Consider the following 21,215-nt stretch of genomic DNA (forward strand, 5'->3'; position numbering starts at 1 on the left):
CAATCGCAAATTAAACCGCCCGCGTAAATCTCAACTTACTAGTATTAATTAAAAATGCTGGTATTGCACAATATACACTTAAGTGTTAATATTTCGTTCGTATCTGAATTGTTTTGATTTGTGAATAGCCCCAAGAGGTTTGTGTTGGTATCTATAAGTGCCTGATAAAAAATCATTTGGGTCAAGAATTTAATTACAGATTTTTCAATTATTTGCCATTGAAAATTTAATTATTAAGCGCCATGCACTTCATGCAACTACATTAAACAGTAAACAAAAAAAGAAGTTAGCTGATATACTTTCGCGTTGTTTCAGCAAAATGTTGGATAGTGTATAAGGCAATCGACTGAGTGCCTTGCTCTGATAACCTGGCGAACTTGCGCGACGTAGTTGAACCGATAAGGAGTCTTTTGAGATTCCCTGCTGCGCTGCTCAGTCAATGTTTGTCTGCTCTTCAATTCACAGTTAAGAACCACCCGCTTGCTGCCTGCATGTCGTTACGGGGCAAACAGCGTTATCTGAATTGAAGCCGAACTATATAAAAACCAGTAATTGCTGTCCAAACAGGTTGCATTTCGAGTGCACAGCTCTAAGAAGCAAGTTCAGAATGTTGTATGCTCTGGTTCCACTGCTACTGCTGCTCCACGAAGGATTGGCCCTCGACAATGGCCTGGCACTAACGTAATGTTTATAACATATATAAATGATTTTTAATTTTTATTGTATTGCTGAAAATAACGCCAATTGCAGACCACCAATGGGCTGGATGTCCTGGCAACGTTTCCGGTGCATAACCGATTGCGACACTTATCCGGATGAGTGCATAAGGTGAGAGGAGGTGGAGATCTTCTCTAGAAGATCTTTATACATGATACCTACTCATAATTATATATACCATATCTAGATCGATAGCTATAGAGATGCACAAATACTTTTATTTTCCATATAAATCACTTAAATTAATTTTTATATATTTCACTACCATTTTAGCGAGCAGTTATTCTCTCGTCATGCGGATTTGCTGGTTTCGGAGGGTTATGCTGCTGCTGGCTACGAGTACGTTATTATTGATGATTGCTGGCTGGAAAAGGAACGCGATCAGAAGACAAATAAATTGGTTCCGGATCGCAACCGTTTTCCTCGTGGGCTAAATGTGCTCGCTGACCATGTGCGTAACTGGTGTCCATTTAAATTGACTCCCATTAATTTAATTATGATTTTCAATGCGACAGATACACAACAAGGGTCTCAAGTTTGGCTTGTACCAGGACTATGGCACAAATACGTGTGCCGGCTATCCGGGCGTGATCAATCACATGGAACTCGACGCGCAAACCTTTGCCAATTGGGATGTGGACTATGTGAAGCTGGACGGCTGCTATGCGAATGTCAGCGACATGGCCTTGGGTTATCCAGAATTTGGACGACTGCTTAATTCGACGGGCAGACCAATGGTTTACTCCTGTAGCTGGTAACAATGCAATCAATACTTTCTACTTCAATTGTAACTGCGATTTTGTGTATGCGACGCAATCAAGGCCTGCCTATCAATCGGAACTGAACGAGTTGCCCGACTTTGAATCGTTGAAGAAGCACTGCAATCTGTGGCGCAACTGGGATGATATTGATGATTCCCTGGAATCGGTAATGCAGATCATGGATTACTTTGGCAAAAATCAGGAGAGCATGCAGCAACATGGTGGCCCCGGGCATTGGAACGATCCCGATATGCTCATCCTGGGCAATTACGGACTCAGCTACGATCAAAGCAAACTACAAATGGCCATTTGGGCGGTGCTTGCAGCGCCACTAATCATGTCCAATGATTTGGCCTATGTGCGACCAGAAATCAAGGAGATCCTACAAAATCGGTGAGTCACATTCAATTCAAAGTGAATGCCATTACTATGATTACTACTCTCTCAGGGATGTCATTGCTGTCAACCAGGATCCGCTGGGCATTCAAGGCAGACGTTTGCTCTTAAAGAACGACATTGAGGTAGTTATTGAGTTCAATTGTTATTCTTTGCCTCATTCTGCTAAATTGTTAATATCTCTTTTTTTATTTTTGCATTTGCAGGTCTGGCGACGACCGATCACGCCGCAGACCGATGGTAATGAATACTCCTACGCCGTGGCTTTTGTCAGTCGCCGGACGGACGGTGCTCCCTATAGCATCAAGTTTACACTCAAAGAAGTAAGAATGATGTAGTCGCATCAGCTCGACTACTATATACCCTAAGCTAAAAGTTATGCATACTCGAATGTAAGCATGCGGAGAAGTCCTGCAGTGTAGAGTACAAAGGCAGGAAAACAAGTTAGGCGCTTTTATTTATTCATAATAATAAGGAAAACAAGCTGGTGATACTAGTGAGATCAATCAATCAGAATGAGAATGATTTTTCGACTATAACTTGGTGTTTCTTATCCGATCTTGATGATAATTGTCCAGTTAATCAGAAATATGTCAGTGAACATTGTAAATCTTTTAGAAGCCTCTGCATTTATTTAATAGTAGATTATGTCTAAATGTATCGATATTCGCGAAATGTGGAAACTTGTCGAAAAAATGGAATAAGTTTGATCTGCCAGGAGTATAGGCCGACTTATATTCTAAATTTGTGAGTCTCTGCCAAGATCGACTCGACTGTTGATCCTGATCAGGAATATAAATACTTTATGGGGTCGAAGTTGTTTCCTTCTGTCTGTTGCATACTTTTGCACAAAACCATTATACCCACTTTTAGCAATTTCAAATAGGTACTGGGATAAAAAGCGAGCAACCGAGAAGCAATTATCTTAACTATTAATAATATAATTTATTTACTTTCAGTTATCGCTGAAAAATAAGAATGGCTACGCCGTAAAGGTAAAAAATGATAAATGCTGTTTCTTCACTTTAACTTTAATTAATATTAATTTTGTCTTTCAGGATTTGTTCGATTCGAATACCAATTTGGGTGTCTTTCAATCGGAGAGTTATTTTAGTACACGTGTCATTCCCAACGGTATTTATTTAGTTTGTCTCTCAACTAAAGCAAAACGCAAACTAATTGAAACATTTTCTTGTTTTTTAGGCGTCAATTTCTACAAGTTTACAGCGCTGTGAAGCGAATTTATAGATAAATAAATAAATCGAAAAATATATTCGTATTGAATTTGTTTTGTTTATTTGCATTTTACAAACAATTAGCATATGCATTTTGCATATTATGTTGCATAAATACAGTGTTCTATTGCAAATTTATTAGGCGTAGATTTAAATTCCGACACTAGGTAAAAAACGAAAGTGATGATATAAATAAAAGTTGACTTCATAAAATGACAATTAACCCAGTAATTAAAGAAAATATTGCAGGAAGAGAGGAGAGAGAGAGAAAGAGAGGTAGAGGCGTCCATATCCACCCAAGTTAAGAAGCTAATGTTTAAAAAAGAGTCGAGTCGAGATAATTCGACTTCGTTTGATCCATTTTAGCTTACGCCTTATATCCGATCCGATGTGGCTAAGTAGTATGAAAGTTTATGGTGAACTTTATTATTATTGTCAAGTTTTAAGTAGTTCAGCGCGAGCAGGGAAGGGGAGAGGGGAAACCTTTTTCTTGGGGAAATGGGGATGGGGAGGATGGGGGCTAGCTAGTGTACACCATTCGTGATGGTGGGGGTGCGATCGTAGCTGCGCCTGTGCAGCGCATCCACATCCTTCAGGTAGTAGGTGCCCGGCGACAAGGCACTGATGCTGCCCGTCGGTGTATATGGCGCCGCGTGATTGTTCCTCTCGCGCACCTCCATTAGGGCCGAGAACTGCTCGGGTGCGATCTTCTCGCGTGCATTCAGCAGCGGCAGCACATAGTCCAGCTTGGCCACAAACTTCTCGAAGGCCGTCACATCCTGGGTGACTTTGATGGAATACATGGAGGCAGCCAGACCGGAGCCATAGGAGAAGACACCAATGCGCTTGCCCACCAGATCGGCAGCTGGTCCACCAATTAGCAGCGAGACGAGGCCGGAATAGACCGAGGGCGTGTACATGTTGCCCACTTGATTTGCCAGCAACAGTGACTTCTTGGTCTTGGAAGCAAACACCTCGGCGGACTGGGCGAGGAACGCCTTCTCCACATCCCGGTCAAAGTAAGTGCTCTCCAGTGTGGCACTGTTGAAGCGCTCAAGTCCAGCAAAGTGCTCGAGACGCTGCTGCTCGCTGCTCAGCAGGAAATCGTTGAAGCTCAAACGACCCACAGACTTCTGGACCAGTTTGCAGAATGGCGTATGGAACAGGATGGCATCAAAGTTCTGCAGACCCCGTTGGGACTGCTCCGGATGCTGTTTCTCGAACTTCTTCCGGTAGAGGCGATAGCAGATGTCCAGTGCCGACAGATAGCACTGAATGGATAGTTTGCCATCGACCGTCGGGTACTCGGAGCTCAGATCGGGCTTGTAAAAGTCATAGGCATGCTCCATGTGCGTGGCACGCAATCCCCTTTCGAAGATCAGCGCCGCCTGTGGACCCACCAGCATGGCGATGGCGCCAGCGCCACCTGTTGGACGCGCCGCCCCCTTGGCATAGACGGCGATGTCGGCACAAACGGCGAGCGCATAACGGCCATCCCAGCTGGATGACTCGATCCAGTTGAGGGCGTTGAAGAGAGCGGCGGTGCCGCCATAACAGGCATTTGTGGTATCGATACCTTCGATGTCGGTGTTGCCACTCTCCGCAAACAGTTGCATCAGCACCGATTTCACCGATTTCGATTTATCGACAATCGTTTCGGTGCCGACTTCCAGTCGACCAATTTCCGTATGCTTGATGTGATGCCTCTCCAGTAGTCGACTGACGACGGTCAGGCACAACGAGTTGACATCCTCGCGATCCGAACAGAAACCCATTTTGGCCTGGCCCAGGCCAATTGTGTACTTGCCGGCGGATGCGCCATCGAACTGTTCCAGTTCCGCTTGGTCCACATATTGCGCGGGGAAGAGCACTTCAATTGCGCGTATTCCAACATTTTCTGGCCATCTACTCGACATGGCTATATGATTATATATTAACTAATTGCTGTGTGTTTCTGTCTGTTTTCCTGAGCTCTGCAAATAGTGTTTGGTTTGTAAACATTATTATTCGATTATCATATTTGGAATGCACTAAGAAAATAAATGAATGAAATTCCAGTGCGCTTTGTGTCGTCATAACTTTCACCTCTTGAATATTCTGCGCAATCAGAAAACAATCGTTATTTAATTTATGCATATTGCTTTTTTTTTTTTGGTAAGTTGGGAAACATTTAAATCAACATTGAATCGGCGGCATTCAGGCAATGTAAACCCAACTGTTGCACGCTCGAGCTACGCTGAACATGCGCCAGCAGCGACGTCTACGTCGACAGCAGCAGCGGCAGCGACGGCGCTGTAATTCGAATTTCGATTTCGCTGTGAGCTTTTTAGACACGCCAGCTTTAAATGCGAACAGCAGACAGACCGACTGACGAACAGACAAATTGACTGACTGACAGACAGACTGGCGGACAGACAGCGAGTTGAGCATTATACCTAAAAGCATTCAGCAACAACAACATTCAGAAAGAAGCATTAAAATCAGGTGGAGAAACTTTCACCATGCTGTGGAACTTAACTTAAAGAGAACACAAAACTGAAGAAGCACCAACAACAGCGACAACAACTAAACCAAGTCGCAACACACAAATTATTTTTAGTTTTTTTTTTTTGTACAATTTTTTAAGTTTGCTTGAAGAAATTCTACATTTAATAGTATTTTTTTATTATTTAATATTCTTTCTTTTGCATATTGAATTTAACTTCATTCATTGCATACTATTTTTAAGTTACAATATCGAAACTTTTATTGTGAAATCAAACTTATATATATCTACATATATATATATTTTATACATATATATTTCATATATATATATATTATATATATATTTAAGTTCATATATATAGTATAATAAAATCGGACGGCGTAAACAAAAGTAAAACCTGATTTTACATATAGTGTCAATTCTAATTAATTCTAATTAGACGTGATAAAAATATCAAAAAAAAAAACTTGCTAAATACATTTCCACACACTTTGCATTTCATTAACAAACTTTACATAAATCTCTTTCTCGCTTTTTCACTTTGTTTTTGGGGCTGCGATGGATGGGTTTCTGATTGGTTCAGATTAGGTTAGTGGGTTGTATTTTAAGCGGGCCAATATTGTATAATTGATAAGAAGCGCGGCCCTTCCCCTAACCAAAACAGTGTCATGTTTACCGTTACTGTTAGCACCTGACACAAAATCTCAAATACCGAAACCGTATTTTTTTTCTTTGGTTTGTCTGTTTTCACTTTTAACGTTTTGTATTTGTTCGTCGATCGATTGACTAACTGAGTTGCTGCTTGCCTACGTTACGCGTTCCACACTCGAGCGAATATCTTCGCAGACTGAACAGCGCCGTGCTAACAGCAGCAGAGGTGTATGTGTATGATCAACGGCGACGCCGACGCTAACGTCAGCCTCAGCAGCGACGGCGACTGAGCAGCACTTGTGGGGTGCGCTGTAAGCCAATGTCAAATGACTTGTGCATAACAAAAGGTGCACAATAAGAAAGAACAGTTGTCTTTGTAAATTTCTTAACACTGAATGAAAAAAAAAATCGCTTTAGCTTATGCTAATTTGGGTATTTCTTTTTTTTTGGTTTTACCTAAAAAGCTATTTATGGCTTGGTTACAAAGATAACGCAGAGCATGAAAGACGAACTTCTAAAAAAAAGCGCTGATCATACGATTGCTGATAACCGCCCATTTATGACCGAGTATTGCCGACTGCTGGCCGGTAAAATGTACAAAGGCAAAGCAAGGCAATATCCGACATCGACACTTGAGCTTTATTGTATGCCCATTATTCCAGTCAGCTGAGGATTTGAGTGTGAGCGGGTTCAATGTTATGGAAATGCATGCGATGTTTATGCAATAAGGAAGACATACAACCGACAAGCAGACAGACAATCGGACAAACAATTGTCTTGGTTTATTTATAGATACTGGAGAGATAGTTGTGTGTAAGTAAACACTGCCAGATGGAAAGCGCTCACAATTGGAATGGGAATTGTTGCGCCAATGTATACACAACAATCCATTCAGTTAATTGTTTGACTTTGCGCTTCGCTGAAAGCTGCTTGAGTCATAGCTAAATTTCGCAACCAAATTCCACTTTTTGCATATCGGGCAAAGGTTAACAAAAAGGTCTTTAAATGCCATAATTATAGCGCACGTGTACCTTTTGTAATGTACTGCAATTGTACTATTATGAAACAGCTAACAAAATTTGATTTGATTTTCTTTACTCCAGAAACTCTAACAACTTTGGAGACAATTGAGACAAATGGGACAATTAAAGCAGGGAATACATTATTTTTTTATGGTTTTCTTAAATGGCTTTCTCATGATTAATTCACATGTTAAGTTTTAAAATAAACACCAACAGCGGCTCATTAAATTCCTAAGTAGTCATTTCGCCCAAATTTTTTAACAGAAGAATAACTTGTATGCTTTAGTGGTGCACACTAATTGAAAATCACTGGTATTCACTTACAAAATTCGGTATGGTATTGCGACGCTGTGTGTGCCAAAAAATAGGATTAACTAAACTAAACTTTAATAATTAGGCACGCAGCGGAGGCGCCTACATAGAGACCGAGCAGTGTGTACACACAACTAACTGACTGGCCTGTAAACAGCTGTTTGGCACAGTGTCTGCACACGACGTGGATGAAACGATATATTATTTATCGACTATCGTCACTTATCACGTGAATCTCATGTGGAATTTGTGAATTGTCATTTTTGTGTTGAGTTTCTACCAGAGACTTGTGCTCCGTTCGTACGTGCATTGTGGGTGGTGCGGTTGTGTTGCTTGATTTTCTAATACATTTTCAAAGCACAAAATCAAAAACAGTGTCTTTCTATCTGCCTGAAGTGTAGTAGTGCCGCTTAAATGTAAGTGATTGCGCCAACAAAGCAACTTCAACGTTGCAAAAAAAAAACCGAGTCGTTTTTTGTTGCTTGCGACAGGTCTGCTGACCTGTTATCAAATGCTCAACTGTACAGCGACGTGAGAGCAACAGCAATGCAAGTGCCTAAAAGTCAAATTGATACATTGCAAAATGCATAAATCTCTGTGTATAAGTGCAAAATGGAAGTGACCCTGAAAAACTGTTGCCTCGCCCGCTTTTTCAGCGACTTTTTGGGGGCGCAATGCAAATTTGGTTGCATATGCGACTTGTGAATGCAAGTATAATTAAATGACAAACAATCGTCTGCGGTTTTAAATGGAAAATATGTTGGCAATTAGCTAGTTAGTTTGTTTTTAAGTTGTAAAAACCCGTGAGAAAAAGAAAATATCGATCGAAAAGCTGTCATGTGACTGTCACACGAACAGCTGACTGTGCGCTCTGAACTCAACACGCTTGTGTTTGTGTGTGTGTGTGTTTGTGTCTGGGGCCGTGGTGAATAGCCGTCGGCCGCTCTCCACGTTCTCTCTCTTTTGCTGCCTGTTATTCTCTAATACTGCGTAAACAAACTATCAAGCTGTTAATTTTGAAAAATCATTTTGCATGCTCATATTAATTAAAATTATGAGCTCTTCCTAGTATTCATATACAAACACACATACATATAGAAGCGTCTATATTTTATTGACCTCTTGCCACAAGGACTACACATCAAATAGTGATATTGCGTGCCGCAAAGACCTTGACTCCGTCGACCAGATATAAACGGAAAGTCAAACATGCTTTTGGACAATCGTACATATTTGCCTAGCCAAAAAAAAAAAAAAAAACAAAGCACAAGTGTCAGCAGCAGAGCGACACGAAAACAGCTGCTGGGCTTACACGACTTTAAAGGCTCAGCGAAAGGCGACATTGAAAATGCCGTTATTTTATTTTACTGGCACCACACATTATTATTAATTAATTTGGGGCGCCCACCCGCTAACAACAGTTACAATGTACATGTGTGTGTGTGTGTCATTAACATCATCACAGTTATTTTGTTCTTTATTTTGCTTTTCGTCATCACATCAGCGAACATTGCAATTTCCTGTGTAGAGTCCCTAGAACCGTTACACTACCCACACACACGTACACACACACACATACTTGCGACAGCCGTTGGCCAGTCTGACTGGCGACATGCTCGCTTGTTTTTATTGCTGCTCTTTTTCCTTTTTTAGTATGTCAACATCATTTACGTCTGTTTACAGTTGGAGTTTATCTAACAAACAGTGTTGCCATCTTGACCAATTTTCAAATTAGATTTTCCAGTTTGGAAAGTACTTATATTATTAAATTAAATATGTTCTTATAAAATTACGATAACATTTTATATGCAATAGTTAATTAAGATCCAAGTAAAACATTTTGCCTTTTGCTTTTGTATAACAAACTTTTTTGCGGGGGGGCACTGTGAATGATATGCTCTCCCTCAGGAAACATGGAAACACATGTACACACACACAAATACATATACAAATACACTTACATGGAAGCATAACTGCCTGCCCCCGCTTGCGCCCTGCTTCCCTCTGTTGCTGCCTAGTGATTTGTACAAAAGCAATTTAGATTTCACTGCTAAAAATAGTCACGTTTTGTTGTTGCTTTTCCCCAGCGGTTGCCAGGCTCATAATTTTTGTTTCCTGGTTGAGGACAATGCACTGCCTTGAAAAGTTGTTTGGAGTTGTTGTTGTTGTTGCTGAGTAAGGATAGTTAAATGGTGGCAGGGGGGAATAATGGTGATGTTGCCTGCTAACATTATTGGGGATGGTCAGCAATGGAATCGGTTGTCAGTTTGTCTGTTTATTTTATTTTACATATGTAAAAAAGTATGGAAAATTATAGCCATAAAGGAGTGCTGTCCTTGAACTTTAAAATCGTATTCTCAATTGCTGATCGAATATTGAACTTATATTTAATTTAATATACGAGTATTCTACATTATTATTATTAATTTTTAATAATTTTAAGTGGAACAAGAATTATTCTGAATGAAATCGAAAGTGAGCACAGTGAGTTTTTTTTGTTAGATCCCTTTGAAGGCCAACACGACGTTGTGTAATGATAGCCACTACTGAAATGAAATTGACCAAAGTTAGATTTGTATCTCCTGATGATTACTCATACGCTGCTGACCTTACAGCGAGTCAACAATAACAGGAACAACTGCCAACACAGAAGAGCAATGGTGGCGACACTTACCAAATTGAACAGGCAGCTTGCGTGACGGCTGCTTCGTCATCGATTCCTTTTGTTTCATTCGTCTGACTGCGCCTTTTCAACACCAACACCAACAGCAACGGCAACGGCAACAGCAACACACAACGGCAGCAGCAACAGCAACGGCAACAGCACAAAAAAAAAAAACGCAGCCATATGGCTGGCAGCAGTGTCGGCGCCAAACAGTTCCAGCAGTGCTCATTTCGCGGCCAGTCTTCGACGAGTGCGCACGTTTAACGCACGCAACGCGAGTGTGTTTTCAAAGTCAGTCAGAGTCAGAGTCGTAGTTCAAGTTTTATTTATTGCTGCCAACTGATAAATAAAATAAAACAATGCCCAAAAGTCTGCACCTCATACAGATTGAGAGGCTGCTGACAATATTGTTGAAACGCAAGCACTGTTAGGATAGTAAGTTCAAATATATATTTTATATATAATGCGCACACATTGCGTATGGACTTAGACAGGACACAAGTCTGCCTGGCGCCAATTGTCTGCGCTTTGTTGTCTGCCAGGCGCCCAAAAAAACCACACACACACATACAGTGTGTCTCCGGGGCCAATGAAATGCATATTGAGGGTCGATTTTTAATTTTAAGCTGACTAACTTATTGGGAGGTCAACAATCTAAATTTTATGTCTTTTTCAAGTATACAAATATGTAAAGACTTTAAATCGCTTCTGTCTAAATAATATATAATGCATAAATCTTAAAGCAATCAATTAAATTAACACGGAACTATACTCAGCAATCTAAAAACATTTTCAAATTTGTTTTATGGAATGAATTTTAGTATTTTAAATATTTTTCCGAACGTTTTAAGTATATATCTTTTGTAAAAATTACAAATATGATTTAAAGATATATAAACTGTTTTAATAGGCGGAAATTCATAAATTGTAATTTGAAATTTTCTTTGCTGCAGTTATCAAAATGATGTCCGAATATTGGATTATCTCGGCGCCTGGCGACAAGACGTGCCAACAAACCTTCGACACGATGAACAACCTCACCAGCAAGCAACATAGTCTATGCAGTAACTACAAGTTCCATATACCCGATCTGAAGGTGAATACAATAGATAAACTCGCACTGGCTTCCACATTTAATTAACTCGTGTATTTTTGTGTGCTTTTAGGTGGGCACCTTGGATCAGTTGGTTGGGCTGTCCGATGATCTGGGCAAACTGGACACGTATGTGGAGCAGATAACGCGCAAGGTGGCCATGTATTTGGGGGAGGTGCTAGAAGATCAGCGCGACAAGTTGCACGAGAATCTGCAGGCCAACAACAGTAAGTACCGGCTAAGAAGCACAGTTATTATTATTAGAATTAAAATTGAGTTTTTAGCCTAGCTTAGCTTAGTTTAGTTTAGTACAATTGCAAAATTTACAGTTAGCGTGATTAGTTATTTCTTAGCTGATAGTAGCGTACAATTTATATCTATACATTTTTTACAAAACGGAATGCTCTGAAAAAATACATTTTTATACAAATATACTCGTATAATGTCTCATCTCTATTGTTTTCCACAAACTATTACTAACAAACAAGAACAACAACCCGAACCACAATCACATTAAACTACGAATAAAACCCTTTTAAAATAATAAATATACATATATACACACTACATATATTAAATAATACCTACAGTCCCCCCCGCCCGTCATATTCTTCTACTTCCTGTGAGACTTGAGTATCAGCAAGAATTGCTAGAACCAACAGATACGAGAGCAAAACAGCTTCTGAAATGTGGAATGTTTATGGTTGGATGCAATATCTCTATATATATATATACACATACATACATAAGTATTATGTCTCCTGACAACTCCTTCAGTTTGACTAACACTCCAACAAAAAATCTATTTTTATGATTAAGACTTTCAGCTGAAAACTTGTAGGTTTTTTCTTTAATTATTATGTTGATATGTTTTTTTTTTATCGTTTCTTCAATTATTTTTATAAGTTTTCTTTACTCGTTTTTTGGGTTTTCCTTTATTACTATAATTTTTTATTTCTGAATTGGTTATTACTCTTATGTTGAAACTCATGCGCACAAATCATCAATCACGACCAAAAAGAAATGATATGAAAATAAAATTGATAAATGTTTTACAATAGTAATATAGTATATATATATAACAACAATGGAACTAAAGTTCAGAACTGTAAGAAAAAAAGAAAAGTGAAGAGAATTTGAGTTGTTTATATTTTATGTTGCATTTGTTGTACATCCCCTCTAATAACTATTCTATCTATCCACATGCACTACATGCCCAATACTCACACAAACATACATCTAGCTATATAGTTAACAGCAAGACTAAAGCCAACTCACATTAACACACACTCAAACACACACACTCACAACTTGAAGCAGGCTCGTAAATACAAATTCCCCAAACTGATCTATTCTAAAAATCGCTAAACTCTCTCTCCGAGTGCCAAACACTTTGTATATTTTACATGAATTCTACTTAAATATTGTTGTACATTTTTCTTTTAAATTTTTAATATTAAATATCTTGGTTTCTTCTTTTTTTTTTAAATTCTGTTGTGAAAGCCCGTTAGTTTTTAAATCACTAATAAAAATAGTACTAATCTAAATAAAATAAAAAAAAACCAAACAAATTCTTTAACTTGCAATCTTATAAAGTAATAAAATTATAAAAAAAAATGTATATCAAGAATATCATGATGCATATAGTATTTACATATATTCTTAAATATGATCTACTCGGGCTAAAAAAAAGAGCGCGTGTTTTTTCTTTTATTTATTTTGAGTTTATGTTTTCAAAATTTTTAGTTTTCTTTCTTTGTTTTTTATTTTATATTTTTACAATTATCATTATAAAATGCGTGCGTGAATAAAAAAATACAATTATTTTATTTTAAATATATACATGTACGTGTGTGTGTGTGTGTGTGTGTGTGTGTGTGTGTGTGTGATATGTGTTTGTATGTGTGTGTGATTGCTGTGCTGTTGTGTGAGCCATTCTCTTGCCACCCCAAATAAACATCGCATACATAGTTTTCTGTGCTCTCTGTTCGTATACAAAACACACATCTCTATTAATAATATTTATAATATTAATAACTGTACATTACCTATTACTAATACTTTACGCACCTGATCTCATGCTCACTCTGTTTGTGTACATGTCTGTGTTCGTGTGTGTGCTTGCGTGAGTGTGTGTGTCTCTGTTTGTGTTGTGCTCTGTGTGTTTTGCCATTCACATGTTTACCTCGCTTTTTTTAGCATCCATTTGCCGTAGCTGAATCGTATTGAGAAAAATTCGTTAAAAACAATAATATAACGCTTTTACACTGTACAAAAACAATTGATTTGATTTGTATGTTTTACGAAATGAATTCTATAAGCAAAATTTTTGGACCAAATCATCAAATGAGAAAAATTGAAGAAACAGTTTTTCTTGCAACATTCTTTCCACTGTTGTTCACGAAATTATATACATCTGTATATTTTGATTATATTGACTTACAAAAAAAAAAAACAAACAAAATTATATCCACTCATGAGTTTGAATATATATATATATGTATATGTATATATATACGTATATAAAATTTATTATTTTCGTTATTGAAAATTTCAGTTCATCTCTTAATTTATTACTTATAATTTTTGTTTACTTTTTGGCCTTTGTTTCATAAATCTGATGGAGTCGCGAAAGTGTTTCGTTCTTCCTTTATTTACTTCTTTTTTAGATGTCTAGGGTTGAACGTATGTCATAGCCCCAAAATGTATGCTATAGATTTTAAGTTCATGAACAAAAATGATTTCTTCTCTATGTATGTTTTATTTTTTTTTAAACCTGATACCTGAATCTGAATCTGAAACCGAATTCCAAATTGAAATTAAAAATCGCACTCAAAAATCAACTGCCTTAATTAACAAATCGATCGACAACAATTGGACGAATCCTTATGCCCCATTTTGTGGCTGGCAACAACAGGTCCTGGCCCGCCTGATGAAATCATACCGTGTCGACATCACAATCGCCTGAAGCATCTGAGCCTGCGCCACCAGCGTAAACACCAGCACACGCACCACCAAAACAATCCTTTACACTATCAGACCCAACATCACCATCAGCTGCCCGCGGATCTCAAGGGTAAATGCTACAACTCAACAAAACCAACAGCAACCACATTAACTACCAGTTGCAACACCTCCTACAATACGCATGCAGCCTCCGCCTCAGCCTCCGCATCCGCCTGTGCCTATGCCTCAATCTATGCCACGCCAGCTCGAGCCAGTTGCAATGTTTGCCATTTGAGCGGCGGCAGTTTAACAAATTTATCCTCAACGCACGATGAGTCTGAGCGTGATTTTGATTTTGTGATACCGCCGGCGATCTGTGGCTGCGACGAATGCTATGCGCTGAGCAGCAGTTGCAGTGTCCTGTCGCCGCCCAGCGCCAGTGCAACAACCAGCACACTAATGGCCGATGAATGCTATTCCCAGACAGCTTCCTCCATGCTGAATGCGACGCGTTGTGCCATCAATACGGTGACAGCCATTGCCACTGGCAGCAGCATGGGCACAGCTGCAACAGCTGCAACTGCAAATGCAGCAGGCGCACCAGCAACAACACCAACCACATCTGCAACAACAGCAGCAGTAGCAGGCATAAAAACAGATGGAGCATCTTCATCGACTCTTTGCTCGTCGGCTTATTTCTCAACGTCGGCGCCAACAGCAAGCACGGCTAGCTCCTCGCACAGCATGTCGCGCTCTAATAGCAAAAAGCTGAATAACAACACATGCAGCATAAACAATAACAAGCTGAGCTTTCGTAGCAGCAGCAGTCACATCAGTCAATTGCCACAGCAGCAGCAGCCCCAACAACAGTCACCCAAGCAGCATCTGCAACAGTTGCAGCTGCAGCAACAGCAGCAGCAGCAACAATCGCCGCCGCTGCTGTCGCCCACAGACAAATCCTATTGCGATACGGATGAGGATGTGGAGCTGGACGATCCAAAGAGTCCGCAAAGCGCCTCCTCATTATCCGAAACATTCGACTGGTGGTTCAATAAGCCGAAGCGTAACTCTAAGAAGTGCAGGTATCTTTTATCATCGCATTCACTTATCTCTGTAGAACAGTTGCCAAACAAACAAAAAAAAAAAATACAAAAAAAAAAAAAAAATCAGCACCACCCGAAAACTCTTGCCAAATGCCAGTCATCCAATCACTCCAAAAGTTTGCAGTCATACACAGTACACATACCACACACACCCACACTGAATACACTGTAAAAAAAACGATATGACATATATGCACCTGCTTTGCGCTCTCTCTCTCTCTCTCTTTCCTACTCTCCCTCTCTCATGCATAAATGTTTGATTTCATTAATTAAAAGGATGAACCATTCAAAATGCAATAATAATGTATTTTCTTTTTTTAAATCATTCACGGCATCAACTCACATTCCACTCATCGTAAAAAAAAAAAAAAATACCAAATGCACCTAAAATGAACACTAAACAACACACAAAAATTACACTAAACTACACACAGCAGCGCAAAATTACAACCACAAACACAGATACAGATACAATCACAAACACAGACACAAACCAAAACACTTACAAATCCAAAACCAATGACATTTTGGCATCAGACATCGCCCACACCGCGCTCTAGTTATCGCTCTTTCTTCAATTCTCTTGCCGATCAAATTTATAGCAAACGTTCTACACCGAGTCAATTAAATATAAACAATGGATTTAATTTAACACCAACTCATAGATCGTCTCCAGTGAGTAGTTGTTGTGGCAGTAGTAGCCAGGGGCGTTCCAGTCCAGACACGGATCTTGCCGAGCCGCCCGAATTTCCGCTGAGTCCAGGTTAGCATGCCTGGCTATATATACACTATACATATATATATATATTCATATATATCTTATATGTATATATGTATTGGTATAATGGCCCTTGGACGTTGCTTTCTTTATTTTTCGGTTTCTTTCCGCTTTTCCGTTGATTTTCCTTCTCATTTTCCTTACCTAAGTCTTATCGTTTTTGCAGGAATCACTATTACTTGATGTACCCACTATTTACCCACTATTTAATTATGTATTTTCCAACACTACTATATATTTCTGACCCTCACCAAAACCCCCCCACCCCCAGCAAAATCTGAATATTGTTTTTGCTTTCGTTTTGTGATTGAAGCGTTTGGATTGGTTATAACTGTTATACGGTATATATATGTGTTATACACCCGACTACAGTTGAACACCGTACCACCAATAACAACAAAGTCCAAAGTCTTTTGTGTTCACTTCTCTATCTCTTTCTCTCTCACCACTCAACTGTATCTCTCTTCTCCTTTATATATACTTATAAATATATATATATTTTTGCGGTTTTCTTTTTAGTTGACGGGCATTTATAATTGATGTATAAATGTGCTCCCTTATTTATTGATTTCTTTTCTCGATATTTATAAACACACCAAATTATTTGTAACAGTGTAAAAGCGAATATGTTGTTTTTTCAGTGTACTGCTCACCAAAAATGTTGTTCTGCTGCGCAATTATCATAGCCACGATTAACGCCGATATACATTAAGCTAAATAATACACACACACACAACACACACACACATACACAAAATGTGTTTATTTACAAAATGAAAATGACAAAATACTCGAGATTATTTTAATTTATATTATCTATTGTAATAGTATATATAATTTGTATTGTTTGCCATTACGTGTCTAAACTTAAGCTTACTCAATTAACTTACAAATAAATGCCAAATACACAAAGCCACACAAATCAGTTTAACATTTTGTGCCGTTCAAAAATGTTGACGAAAGGTACTCGTTATTCCCTTATAATTATATTTACATATATACCAATATACCAATGTTGTTGTAAAACCAAAACACTTTTTGTAGATCATCCCCCAAAGTATACTTTGCACCTTTTTTGCTTTCTAGAATTCGTAGAGCATCCAGTTGTGTTTTGTATCTCATTGCTTGTTGTATATTATTTACTATTATCTATAGCATTTGAAAGCAATTCAGTGACAATTATATATTTCGATTATTGAAGCATCTTTAATCTTTATCTATCATGTTATTAATTATGTGCAAGATTTCCAAAATCTTTACGTTGCATATTAGAATCACAATTCCTTTTCCTAAAAAAATAAATTCATATTCACTAAATATAACAAATAAAAAATAAAAAAATTAAGGAAAACTTAATCATCTATTTTATTTCGATATATACTTATATTTATATGACTACTTTTAATATTCCAAAGAATTGTGAAAGTATCCTTAAGAAAACAAATAATCAATCAACTGATAACTAATATAAGAAATCACAGCAGTAAAATGCTGTGATTTAATGGATGATTTAAGGAGTTTATACAGATTTGAAAGATGTGGCCAAGAAATTGATGAAAATCCTGGCCCTGCACTGAATTGCGGCTAATTTAAATTATTTACATTTAACTGAATAATTTTGAGAATGCTAATTGCATTTCTTAAAGCCTTGTTGTACATTTCATATATATATATATATATATACATGTTAATTTATTTGTTGAATCATGTTTGTAAATGTAAAGCTAAATTTGAATTGGATTTTGAATTTTGCTGCTTTTGTCTGTGTTTGCTTCTATGTGTGTGAGTGGATGTGTGTGTGTGTGTGTGTGTGTGTATGTGTGAGCAGTAGGAGGACATAGGTATGTACATGTTTGTATATTTATCTATTTATCTTATCTTGTCTGATACTTAAAAGCAATATTTACTACTCACATAACTTTGTTGTTTATTTTTTATTCATTTATAAACTAACTCGGTTTGTTTTGTACTAAAAACAATAAAAGGAAATGATTCAACTTTTAAAGTTTTAGATAAATTACAGTAAATTTTATAATTTATATTTTCTAAATTTGATAATGGACTAGTTTTGCTAGTCAGCTACATAAAAATGAAACAGTTTCTCAATGTTCGAGTGTAAACTAATCGATATATTCTTTGTACTCGATAAACAGCCGATCTGCCTCAGTATTTGACCCGTTTCCAATGGGATATGGCCAAGTATCCGATCAAGCAATCGCTGCGCAATATTGCCGATATCATTTCCAAACAAATCGGTCAAATTGATGGCGATTTGAAGACGAAATCGCAGGCCTACAACAACCTGAAGGGCAACCTCCAAAATTTGGAGAAGAAGAAAACGTAAGCAACGAAATCATTGAAGTTAATCCGAATTAAAGCGACTCGACTGACGCATAACACTCACCCTAACTCCAACACAAACAGTGGCAGCCTGCTGACACGCAACCTCGCGGATTTGGTCAAGAAAGAGCACTTCATACTCGACTCGGAGTACTTGACCACGGTGCTGGTCATTGTGCCAAAGTAAGTAAACCAGAGAGAGAGAGAGAGAGAGAGAGAGATGGGAATGGGGATGGGGATGAGCAGAGAGACCATTAGCTGATGTCATTTGTGTACACTCCTTTAGAGCCAGTGCCAACGATTGGTTAGCCAATTATGAGAAAATCACCGATATGATTGTGCCACGTTCATCGCAGCTCATCAAGGAGGATCCCGACTATTGCCTCTTCAATGTGACCCTCTTCAAGAAGGTCACCGAGGAGTTCAAGCTGCATGCTCGCGAGCGCAAGTTCATTGTGCGCGACTTTGTCTACAACGAGGAGGAGCTGGCGGCGGGCAAGAACGAGATGACCAAACTGATGACCGACAAGAAGAAGCAGTTTGTATGTACCACAACTATAATTTTAGTCAATATAATTTCGTAATGTAATTTGGATATGTATTAACTTCTCCAACAGGGTCCACTGGTGCGCTGGCTGAAGGTGAACTTCAGCGAGGCTTTCTGCGCCTTGATACACGTGAAAGCGTTGCGCGTGTTTGTGGAATCCGTGCTGAGGTGCGTCCTCATCATCCCAATGCGTATTGATCAATGATTAATCTCTTTCTGGTTATTGCAGATACGGTCTGCCCGTTAACTTCCAGGCCATATTGATCGAGCCCAACAAGAAGAGCGTGAAGCGTTTGCGCGATGTGCTCAACCAGTTGTATGGCCATTTGGATGGTGCATCCGCTGGCGGACATGTCAGCAGTGCTGCCGATGTAAGCTAAATACCATTGTTCTTTCGCCAAAATTTATAATTGTATATAATTTCATTTACTCAGAATGTGGACATACCCGGTTTGGGCTTTGGTCAATCGGAATACTTTCCCTATGTGTTCTACAAGGTGAACATCGATATGGTTGAGCAAACAAAGCTTTAAGGGGCTTATCTCATGCCTCTGCATCGCACACACACACACACACCACCACACACACCCACAAACAAAATTAAATATAAATAATCCAAAAAACAAAAAAAAAAGCAACCAATTCAATATGCAAATTGTATTCGGCACAGCACTCAAAATGGGGCGCTGGCCAAACTGAAAATTAAGCAAAAAAACAAAAAGCAAAAACCCAACAACAAGTCTATCCTGCTCATAACTTGTAAAGCATATAGTTAGAATCAAATACAACAACAAAAACAAAAATAAGCAACAGTTGCCACGCAAATAATAACACGCAAACAATTAATAGTTTACTATAAATAATTTTAGTCATTGTTATATAATTATTGTTGTTATTTATGTTACGCGTTCACAGAATTCCGTTTCCAAGTTCAACTTACTTTCGACAAAAATGTTAAGAAACCCCCTCCTCCTCCAGCGCGTAAGAGAAGCAAAACAAAATTTCACAAAAAAAAAAAAAAAAAAAAAAAATACAAAAAGAAAAACCAATTTCAACTTATGCGAAATATATATAAAACTGGATAACATTTTTTTTTATTTTTATTTACAATTTTTTGTTCTGCTTCAGTTTTAAACAGTATTTTGTTGTTCTCTATTTTTGTTCACTCCTGTTTGTTTAGAAACAATAATTGTGCGTTGTTCATTACGATAAATACATATTTAGTAGAATGAATGATATAGAAAAGTTTTAACACGTAGCTAAAATTGATATATACATTGTCACTAAATTAGCCGAAACTTTAATTTGATTTTTTATTAATACAATAAATAATTGATAATGTGTTAAATACTGTCTTGTTTTATGTGCCTGTGCTTTTATTTCTCCGGTAACTGTGACTAACAAACTAAACCAACTGTTAAGCAAACTTAAACAAAAACTAAACCTAAACCTTAAGTGTCGCAAATAGTTTGATGCACAACATAAAAAGGCCCACTAATAACACCGATGCAATGAAAAATTCCTTTGGAAATACAAAAACCCAAAACGAAAGTATTCTATTTATAAATGTTGCCCAAATATCGAGAGTTTATTAACGTGCATGTTTCGCATAAGGAAAATAATGCAAACGCTATGATAATGCTGAGAAATGTTTTAAACTATTATATTAAAGTAATCAGAAAGATAAAGGTCTACTTCGAAATGCGGCTGATCCAAGTTGAAGAAGCCACAATATAAATAAATATATACACACATACATTATCTATACATATTTGTACCCAACTTGTTCGACATTTTTTCGTTGAATTTAAAGGAGAACTTAATGCACTAATCTAATGAGAAAAGAACAATAATATTTTTATGTAAAGTTTAATGTATTTTCAATATTTGCTACAGCTACAACAAATCTAAATGTTTAACGAAGTAAGAAAAGCAAAAAGAAGAGAAAAACCCCAAAATTATTATAAAAATGAGACAAATGCAGTATCTTATAAACATATATATTTTAAATTTATGCATTATACAAATATGTAAATGTCAATGCGTTATATAAGGTGCCGTTAAGCCATCCTTGTAAATAATTATAAAGAAAGAAAGACATTCCAACCTTGTTTGTTTTCACTTGTCAGCACAGCTGTTCCAAAAACTGGGAAACGCTAAA

General features: G+C 37.9%; 3 protein-coding genes across 5 annotated transcripts; 2 read left to right on the top strand and 1 right to left on the bottom strand.

Moving 5' to 3' along the window:
• Positions 1-320: 320 nt before the first annotated feature.
• On the top strand, positions 321-3,158 carry LOC6561314 (alpha-N-acetylgalactosaminidase). Its single transcript, XM_001987406.2, has 10 exons — positions 321-681; positions 751-828; positions 991-1,168; positions 1,233-1,471; positions 1,539-1,871; positions 1,927-1,999; positions 2,081-2,197; positions 2,834-2,869; positions 2,933-3,008; positions 3,078-3,158. Exons 1-10 carry the CDS (start codon positions 608-610, stop codon positions 3,107-3,109), a joined length of 1,236 nt encoding a protein of 411 aa, XP_001987442.1. The 5' UTR covers positions 321-607; the 3' UTR covers positions 3,110-3,158.
• A 227-nt stretch (positions 3,159-3,385) lies between these two features.
• LOC6561315 (hydroxymethylglutaryl-CoA synthase 1) lies at positions 3,386-7,713 on the bottom strand. 2 transcript variants are annotated; one of them, XM_001987407.2, is made up of 2 exons: positions 7,595-7,713; positions 3,386-5,082 (listed from the first exon to the last, which is right to left on the bottom strand). In XM_001987407.2, exon 2 carries the CDS (start codon positions 5,023-5,025, stop codon positions 3,634-3,636), a length of 1,392 nt encoding a protein of 463 aa, XP_001987443.1. In that variant the 5' UTR covers positions 5,026-5,082; positions 7,595-7,713; the 3' UTR covers positions 3,386-3,633. The 2 variants fall into 2 exon arrangements, with proteins under 2 accessions (XP_001987443.1, XP_032589988.1); XM_032734097.1 differs by lacking the exon at positions 7,595-7,713 and adding an exon at positions 6,274-6,441.
• Positions 7,714-7,802: 89 nt separating this feature from the next.
• On the top strand, positions 7,803-21,160 carry LOC6560798 (V-type proton ATPase subunit C). Of its 2 annotated transcripts, XM_032735199.2 has the most exons (11): positions 7,867-7,998; positions 11,201-11,343; positions 11,414-11,567; positions 14,258-15,368; positions 15,827-16,152; positions 18,321-18,507; positions 18,592-18,690; positions 18,794-19,049; positions 19,125-19,222; positions 19,284-19,425; positions 19,489-21,160. In XM_032735199.2, the coding sequence occupies exons 2-11, from the start codon at positions 11,209-11,211 to the stop codon at positions 19,585-19,587; spliced, it is 2,607 nt and encodes an 868-aa protein (XP_032591090.1). In that variant the 5' UTR covers positions 7,867-7,998; positions 11,201-11,208; the 3' UTR covers positions 19,588-21,160. The 2 variants fall into 2 exon arrangements, with proteins under 2 accessions (XP_032591089.1, XP_032591090.1); XM_032735198.2 differs by lacking the exons at positions 14,258-15,368; positions 15,827-16,152 and having other exon boundaries at positions 7,803-7,998.
• The last annotated feature ends 55 nt before the right edge of the window (positions 21,161-21,215 follow it).

Source organism: Drosophila grimshawi, unplaced genomic scaffold (genome assembly GCF_018153295.1).
Source record: "Drosophila grimshawi isolate 15287-2541.00 unplaced genomic scaffold, ASM1815329v1 contig_1369, whole genome shotgun sequence".
Classification (NCBI taxonomy): domain Eukaryota; kingdom Metazoa; phylum Arthropoda; class Insecta; order Diptera; family Drosophilidae; genus Drosophila; species Drosophila grimshawi.